At 33.7% G+C, this 9,562-nt stretch overlaps 1 protein-coding gene across 1 annotated transcript; it reads left to right on the top strand.

Moving 5' to 3' along the window:
• Positions 1–4,508: 4,508 nt before the first annotated feature.
• On the top strand, positions 4,509–5,175 carry LOC125873763 (cytochrome c oxidase subunit 2-like). The gene is made up of 2 exons (XM_049554624.1): positions 4,509–4,571; positions 4,813–5,175. The coding sequence occupies exons 1-2, from the start codon at positions 4,509–4,511 to the stop codon at positions 5,173–5,175; spliced, it is 426 nt and encodes a 141-aa protein (XP_049410581.1).
• The last annotated feature ends 4,387 nt before the right edge of the window (positions 5,176–9,562 follow it).

Here is a 9,562-nt window from a genome sequence, read left to right as displayed (position 1 = left end):
ATATATATATATATATATATGAGAATTCTCATTTGATCCCGTGGGATTTGTTGTAGTTAAATCAAAATCTCTCAATTGAGGAGGAGCTGGAAGCCATTTAAGATAGACATATCCAGAAGCTGAGGTTGAAAGAGATAGCATATGTGAATGTAAAGTTAAGATATCATCTATCTAGGAGACCAAGTTATAAATCCGGAGAGGATATCATTAAATTTTCGCTAGTCAAGATATCTTTTTCTCTTTAATTCAAAGACCTACATGTGTTTTAGAAAGGGATGATGTAATTAATGACCCTCATCTCATTTTTAGTTTTCTACAGTTTTCCTATTTTAATCCTTCTAGTATTTTTTTGTATATCATTTTTACTAGCAAGGATGGGTGGCTTGATTCCCAATATTATTAGATGGATATTGGATAAGATCTTCAGTTTTAAAGGTTTAGAATTTATGAGTTTAACCAACGTCAATATTCTAGGTTAATGAGCTCGAATTTGAATTCAGTCAGTTTTGCTTAGTTCAAAGGTGATTTTTGTCTAGTTTTGCTGGTTGATACAAATCTCAACGTATTGAGGATTGATTTGGTTAATGAACGAAACTACCCACCAACAGTTATTTTTAGGAACCTAGTTCCTAGAAACGTATTAGAATAAAAAGTAAATAACATTTAATTTGGCATGCCCCGAGACTAGCCTCTAGGTGTAATGCAGGACCTAGGGTCACAATTGATCCCAAGCTAACCCTAAGATGGCATATCAAAAGCATACTGGCAATTCTAAGTAAGCTGAAGCATAACTGATAGATGAGAAAATCTAAAAGAGTTTAACTAAGAATATAACTGAGTTCAAATTTGGAACACCCCAAAAACAACTAAATTTGACTTAATGTTTGAAAGCCTCAAATACTGATGAGCTTCTGGGACAAATCCCCAACTAACTCTAAAATACTGAAACTAGTAATGAACTAATTAAATTAAAAGCATAAAAAAATGTCCTCAGATGATGAGGACTCACTACTGAAGTTGCTAAGTATCGACTGGATATTTAGCAAAGCGCAGTCTGGACGTTGAGCACTTGAACCTACATCATACAATGATATAGCGCAAAAGTATGTCTCAATACTTTTAATGTACTGAACATGCAGGATTTATACTAAGTTGAACAATACAACAACTAAATATGGAAATATATATACTAAAGCATAACTAAAATCTGAGTTGGATGAAATGTCCAAGTATTAATTATGAAGATAACATGCTAAACTGAATACTGAAGTAAATACTGAATACATGGTCAATGTATTATGAATAAGACTGTGGGAGATACTATTAATCAACATAAACCATGTGAGAAAAATTTGGAGTCCGATGTATACGCCCTATCGATAGGATCCAATATACCTTGATGGGGTATAAAGGCATGGCAGTGGTGTGATCACTAAAATTGATGCCCAACATAGGGGACTTATAAACCTACGTTGGCACGTAGTTTTGGGACTTGAGAGTACGTTGAAGTCTAGTCCAACTCAGTGCTAAGTCTACTCCCAACTGAATATATATAGCTAAAATGCAACTGAAATACTAAGTAACTCAAAATAAAGATAATTTATTGTCATACGTAGGTTGAAGTAATTTTTTTGTTAGCATTTATTTTGATTTGAGCTTTATTAGAGTTACTAATATCTATGGACTATAAATAACCTTTATTAAATCATTCAAAATTCTAAATCTAAAAAACTTGAAATAATATGTTAAAGATAAAAGTTATGAAAAAATGTAAGAAATATTTAAAAATAAATTATAAAAATTTATATATAATGTCGGATTGGTTTGATCTCAGAATGACTATTTTTAGTTAAAACCAAACCAACCCAACACAAGTGTAGTCAGATTTTTTTTTCTCCAGAACCAAACCAAGTCAAGCCAAACCATTAATCGGACTTTTTTCGATTTGGTTCGATTTTGTACGCCCCTAAACTTATATATATATATATATATATATATATATATATATATATAAACGAAAGAAGTTGAAAGGACGATACTATCCCAACCAGTATGGATAATCATGATTCAAGCGTCTTATTTAGAGTTATAATCATGGTTTATCTTTGTTTTTTTTAATATGATTATTATTAGTAAACATATATATGAGGTTAGATAATAAAGTGATGTTGCCATTATGATATGATGTCGCAGAATAAGCTTTCTTTATGTAATTTTTTACTTGTGGAATAAATAATACAGATATCACATTAATTCTGTCGAAATCTTCTTTTACTATTGGATTTGACAACACTAAAAATAGTATATTTTCTCGACATATACATTCATAGCATATCTGGTTATTTTTTAATGAAATCGTCCCTCTTACTACTTTTGTCCTGAATTATGAGTCCAAATATGTTGTTTTCAAGAGTTGTCAATATGGGGTCAAATTCATAAATGACTTTAAAATGAGATGGTCTCATATTTAATCTTTTATGAAAAAAGTCTTATAAAAATAACTTTTATAAGGGGAATGATTTTGATTATTCTTTTTGGCTTCGCTTAGCAAATTTTCTTCATAAGATAGACGTTCTAATTAACTTTTGCTCATAAGGAAAAATATTCATAATACTTTTAAATAGTGAACCTATATAATTGATAAAGAAAATTTGGCTTATAAGTAAAAATTAGAACTTAGATATGTTGCGCAACAAATATATAAGTTTAAACTTTTGTCCATAAGACATAAGTTATAAAGTATTCCATATGTTAAATTTGGTAAAATAATATAAACTATTGTCCGTGAGGCATAAGTTACTTTTCTAAAGCTTCTAATCTATATTTTTCTTCTAAAGCAAAAGTTATAGATTACCACATATATAAATTTAGTAAAATAGTGTAAATTATTGTCCATGAGACATTAATTAATTTTTGTAAAGCCCCTGAATAAAGTTAGCTTCTACAAGTTATAGAGTATCTTATAAGTAAGACTTAGTGATACAATATAAACTTTTGCTCATGATATGTAAGTTGTCATTTTTCTTTTCAAGCGAATTTTTTCAAGTTAAGGCCATCTTCAAAATATTTATTGAGTGGAGAATAAAAATTCAAAAACGGACACTTTGAAAGACACTTGATGTATTTTCCTCGTCAATGTGGGTGGACAACTCATGCAAACTTCGAAAATTTGGGGGTCGAGATAGTCCAGCCAATCACATTGACAAGCCTTAAAATGGCTAGCCTAGTTAGGGGTTATTTTCACAAATATTCTTATTTTGAGGTGGTCTTATATTTTTGTCCCTTAAAATTGCAATTTTTGATTTTTACCTTTTAGAGTTTAAAGTAAAAAAAAGACCAAAAATGCTCTTGAAAAAAAAAAATACAAGGCAGAAGAAAATTTACTAGACATAAGTAATTAACTCCCCAAGGCAAAAGAAATATCCAAGATACAAGTTATGCCTAAGGGTGAAATCTTTTTTAAGTGCATGACGTAAATTTAATGACCCAAGTTATGTCCTAAAGCTGAAGTTTATGGCTCAATTTATGCCACAAGGCAACATAAATTTAGTGACAAAAGTTGTGCTCTAAGACATAAATTCAATGATAGAAGTTGTGCCTTAACACAAAGGTTCTCTATATGTCTTGCAAACATTTTCTAAATATATTTGCCAGCAAAGTTGATCAGAAAATTTAGATCATAATTAAGAATAATTTAACCCACACAATTTTACTAATTGAACAATAGAGAAAAAAAATTAAATACCACCTCAGAATAAGGGCAATCTATGAAAAACATTCCCAACCAGCCGTATGTTGGATGATGAAAGGATCCAGATTCCACACTATGTTGTGGGCTGCGGAGAGAGCTGCTCTGCGAAGCTAGGCGTTCAGTGTTCTTATGGAGGAAGCATACTAGAAAGAGAATTGAAAGGGCCTTCAAAAAAGAGCGAGGGGGAAACCTTAGTCTATATGTTGCTCGTGAGCCGCCAAGTACTAGTCTCACAATAGTATTGGTGCAAAAGGATCGATCTTTCACTTGCTGATCGTTCACGAGTCGAACTCACTCTCTTGCCACGCCTTTCACTCACTCTCTTAAGTCGGACTCAATCACTCTTTGAGTTTGGAGGATCATTCGTTATTCACTCACTTGCTATTACCTGCCAGTGGCGGAGCCACGACCTTATCACTAGGGGGTTCATCCAAACCCCATTTAGCGGAAATTCATATTGCTTTTACATGGTTAAAATAATTTTTTAGATATATACAATAGATGTTGAACCCCCTTCGGCTACTTCGTGTGTCTATTTCTTCAAATTTTGAACCCCCTTATTGAAAATTCTGGCTCCACCACTGTTACCCGCAGGGAGCACATCAACCAAGATGCATATTATCATATAGAAAGAGGCGAAGCATAGCGATTCGTACTAACGGAAAAGTTTTGCTAACCGGCAGGCAATAGAATCAGCCGATAGGCGCAGACAAGCGTAGCGAATCACATAGATAAGCCCCTACCTACCAACGCGCGGATGGATAGTGCGGGCGAAGCGCGAATGGGATGGATGTTTGAGCCTCTCCCTCAAATACATAAGGTAGGTAGGGCTGAGTGAGAAATGGTTCCCTCTTGCCAATAAACTTTCCCCGGCCTTCGATTAACCTTACTCATAAAGGGTCTTACGGTCGGGAGAACTATCTAACTAAAGAAAAATAGTGTTCTTTCTAAGAATAGGCATGGAGAGCTTTTTGCGGGGAAACTTGCAAGTATAGTTTAGGGGGAGGCGGGCGTCTACCCTCCCTTATGAGTATTCGGACTATAACAATTTCGATGAATAGTCACTCAGGTTTGATAGTTATACGATTCCAGAAGATGATCTAGAATCAGGTCAATCACGTTTATTAGAAGTTGACAATAGAGTGGTTTTACCAGCAAAGAGCCATATACGTTTTATTGTAACATCTGCTGATGTACCTCATAATTGGGTTGTACCTTCCTTAGGTGTCAAATGTGATGCTGTACCGGGTCGTTTAAATCAGACCTCTATTTTGGTACAACGAGAAGGAGTTTACTATGGTCAGTGCAGTGAGATTTGTGGATTTAATCATGCCTTTATGCCTATCGTTGAAGAAGCTGTTCCTAGAAAAGATTATGGCTCTCGGGTATCCAATCAATTAATCCCACAAACCGGAGAAGCTTAAGCGGAAATGAAAGAGGAGGTTGGGGAGAAGCCACTAAATTTCCTTTAGTAACTCTAGAAACTTGTCTTTTTCTACACACCTTTCACATTTTATTTATTGCTAATTTAGTTAACTTATTGAATTCCATTAACAAATTTTTTGTAACTAACAAAGGAAAATAAACTTACTTGGTAAATTGCAGTCTCATCTACTGTTTCAGTTTCATCTACTGTTTCTTTTGATGTTGATGGTTATAAGTATCATTGTATTTTATATCCACTTATATAAGCTCACCAATAATAAGAATTTATTTGAAAAACTAATAAATAGATAATTCATAAGTAATTAAATTTGATAACAATTTTTTTTACTGGATCAGTGAATCATTGGTGCAAATGTATGGAAAAATTATGTTGACATGGAAAACCAAAAGTTCACTGAACACATGGAACTCTTTAGCTTAAACTAAAGTGAGGAGATGAAAAGGCTTATGTTGAAATAATCTACACATTTACCGCAAAACAAATTGAATTGAAATATGAAAAGAATATAATTTTGCACACATTCGGTTGCTTACAATAACCACGGAAGATAAAAGAATGCTCTTATCTAATTCAATGCACAACTTAAACAAACATTTAATAGATTATTGTTTTATTTTTTATGATGATTATTAAAATTTACAACACCATTTATTTGATTAATTAGATAATTTATAAATATTTGATTTAGTATAGGGGTAAAATAGTAATCCAACTCTGCACTTTGAGCTTCTCACTTTTAGTAATATATATAATATAATATAATATAATATAATAATATATTATATGAAGGTAAAGAGGGTAAACTAAGATTCAGGCTTGTCTTGTAAGAAGTTAAATATTCATATACTGTAATCATAATCTGTAAACATTACATTCTTTATTGTGGAACCACATGATTTTCTCTGTTTGTGCACATACTCAGAACTTGATCAAGAAAACATACCTGACTCCATTAGGTTCCCTTGAGCTTTTATGATCCTAGATGCCTTTGTTCTCTGATTTCTTATCCTTTTCCTTTTATCTTTCAATTTGCGTTTGTAAGGAAATGAATTGTTCTGACTTCATGGCTGTTCATCAATTAAAGGAAAAACTATCTGTGCTTTGTCTCTGTGCAGATCTTTCGGTTCAGTAGGTAATTAAGTGCCACACAAACTTTTTGATAAAGTTAAATGGACTCAACATTTTCGTTCGAGAGGAAGCGTAATAGGAAGGAGAGATATGGCAGGAATATACGTAACTGAGAATACTTTGAAGACCATCAAGAAAATTTATAAAATCAGTGTCGACAGGGAGGACAGACATATATACTACAAATAGTTTCCTTAGACTGGGTTCACTAATTTCCAATGCTTTTAGTTTATCATGTTTCTTTTCTTGCTATTAACATTACTTGGAAAATCATACAGGATGAAAAGAAAGAAAGCCAAGGCGCAGAGCATGGTTGTCAAAGCTCCTGCTGTGTAAGTTAAAGGGAATGAGTTTAGACCTACTCGAATAGGCAATTAGTGTAGTTTAAGTTAAAGGGAATAGTGGAATCTTTTTTAGATTGTCATCTTAAGTGTTAGTTGTCTTTCTTCAAATGTTAAAACAAATATATTAATTATGTCCAATTTTTCATAAAAAAAAAAAAAACTGAAATGTTAAAGAATTTCCAATTGAAGAGGTAAAAAGTTTAATAAAGAAGAGTGTCCTAAATGTATGATCATCTCATTTAAAGGCACATGAAAGTTCTTTTGGATAATAGGTGGCAAAAAGTCTTGAAATAGGACTTCTCTTCGCCAATACCATGTCAAAAAATTGTCCTTGAATCAAAATGAATCTGAAACTTCTTCAACTAATGTGGGATCCTTAAAACACCCCATACGTCAAAGAATTTCTAATTAGTGAAATTACTGATACAAATACATAGTCTCTTGGTAAAAATTGTTGGGTTCACGTGAATCCATGGACCACAATAAAGATCCTCCTCTGCTTGTTACCGTCATCATGACCATCTTACTCTAAAGGGGCACTAACACTTGATTAATAAGATATCAAAGGGGCCTGACAAAACGTAATAGACTTCTACTCTAGGTTTCTATCGCTTCATCAAGCTCCATCCCTTCATTCGAAAATAAACAAGCAACGCTACAGGTATCAAGTGATGTTAGATGTAACTTGGATTCACTTGGATGATTTCATTGAATACTTATGACCTTCCTAGTTATTTTCTATCATGACCCAAGAATCCCCTTAGACGTGACACGGTACTTCGAATCCTGAGAGACTCCAAGTGAACCACATGGCATAACATGGCATTAAAAAAGCATACATAACTGAGATAAAGAGATAACAATAATCGAAGTCTCAAATGGTAATCTCAACATAATACTGAATCAGAGTACAAAGACCATAATGTGGAAAATATTATGTTTGACAACAAGCCTCTACTACATAAAAGTGACTAGGACAAGCCCTAGCTCACTTGAAATATAGGAAAACTGAAATGAGTCTGAAATGACATAAAAGCATACGTGTTTCCATGTCCCTGAACCATGAAGACTCACCAAACATAAACAAAGCTCATAGGATCCAATACTAACTGCGGCCTGAGTGATGTGCGTAAGAACTTATATTATAAAACAATATAGGCAAAAGAGTTGTATGTGGTCAGTACTCGGAATGTACTGAATATAGGGAAATATGCCTAAACATAGTATAAGAGCATGAAAGTCTGAAAATATGAGAATGCATGACAACATAAAACATGAAATAATCAGATAAGCTGAGTTCATAAAATATAGTCCAAGGTCAATGCAATACTATGAAAATCATGCCATAAGTAGAAATCATACTCTTTTGTGGGAGATACCATAAATCGACATAAACCATGAAAGCTATAACGTGGAGTTCAATGTACTTCTCCCACACCGAAATAAGAGTGTCCTACTGGCCAAGGTAAGGACCATAATCATGAGCTTAGATGGATCCACTAGCTAAAGTAAAATCGGAACATAAATTACGGGGCATGTAGTTCTGGACTTGGATAACGGCCACTAGTTCAACTTGGTGCTAACTAAAATCCCAACAGAAAACATGCATAATCATTATCATATTCATATTCATTGAAATGGTAAGAATCTAGTAAATATCAAATCATCCATAAAATCTCATAGTCATAAGAAAATCTCACGACCCAATTTCTCAGGTCATGAGGACACCTACTACACCCTACAAGTAGGTAAGCCTAACCCTTAGGTCGGAGCCATAAGCAACATGCTACAAAGCGGCAGTCAACAACAAGCGCATAAAGCTTACAAGAAGAGAAGAAAATGTAATCAGTTGAAATACAAAACAAGGAACCATCCCAAGACATGGCATCAGTCGGTAGTTGACCATCTAATTTAAAATAACAGTACAAGGCTTTTACAAATACAAGATAAGTATAGGCTGCCTCTAAATACAATATAAAGACTAAGCCTAGACAAAACAGACAAAAACAGGTAGTTTCGAACGCCAGGAGCTCACCTTAGTCTCTAAAACTCCTAGCTGCTTTGCACGACTCCAAATTAGTAGTGATAACTCAAAATGTAATCTGTAGTGGGCAGAAGTGTAGTATGAATATTAAAAACGGTATAAAGTAGGCAACAACCGACTAATCTCAAAAGATAACACAAACATAAATAACTAGTAATAAGAAGAGCATAGGACAAGTTACTAAATAGGAGAGACTAAAGTAGATAGACAATAAGATGTAGAAATAGGATATAAGGGGTTAGAAGCTGAGTCAAGAACATACTTGGAACACGAGACAACAACTTGTTTGTAATTAACTAAGATACCAAGTCAACTACTAGGGGCATGAGGACCCACAACCACAATTCTAAAGTTAAAACCTATCAACTAACAAGAAAAAAAAAACATAGAACAAAATATAGTCAAACAATAACCTAGTCGGACCCCATGAACTTGGAAGGTACAAACAACAAACATAACCCAACTAGCCCCATAAACCAAAGGGTACAATCAACAAACAAGTATATTGGTGATATACAATACATATGAATACAAAGATGCAATAGGGCCATCAAAGAAGTGCTACGAATCTGAACCCAAGAAGTGAAAATCACATTCCCTGCCCAAGTAAACACGACCACAGTTAACTCCCAGTAAAGCTAGCAGGAGTGACAAATCATTCCAAGCCGCCCAACTGGTCGGTAAGTGAATCCTATTCCTATTAAACGGGGTGGTAGTTGCTAAATGAAAAGGTGGCGCAATTCCCACTATAGAAAAACAATTCTTCATCCAATCTCTATTCTAGATTCTGGTCTTACCAAGTCACCTTTCTCTAAGGCTAAATAGTTAAATAGGTAAATATCCCTGTA

This window comes from Solanum stenotomum, chromosome 8 (assembly GCF_019186545.1).
Source record: "Solanum stenotomum isolate F172 chromosome 8, ASM1918654v1, whole genome shotgun sequence".
NCBI classification, from domain to species: Eukaryota; Viridiplantae; Streptophyta; class Magnoliopsida; order Solanales; family Solanaceae; genus Solanum; species Solanum stenotomum.
The sequence above is the reverse complement of the archived record's forward strand: the minus strand, read 5'-3'. Positions and strand labels throughout refer to the sequence as shown.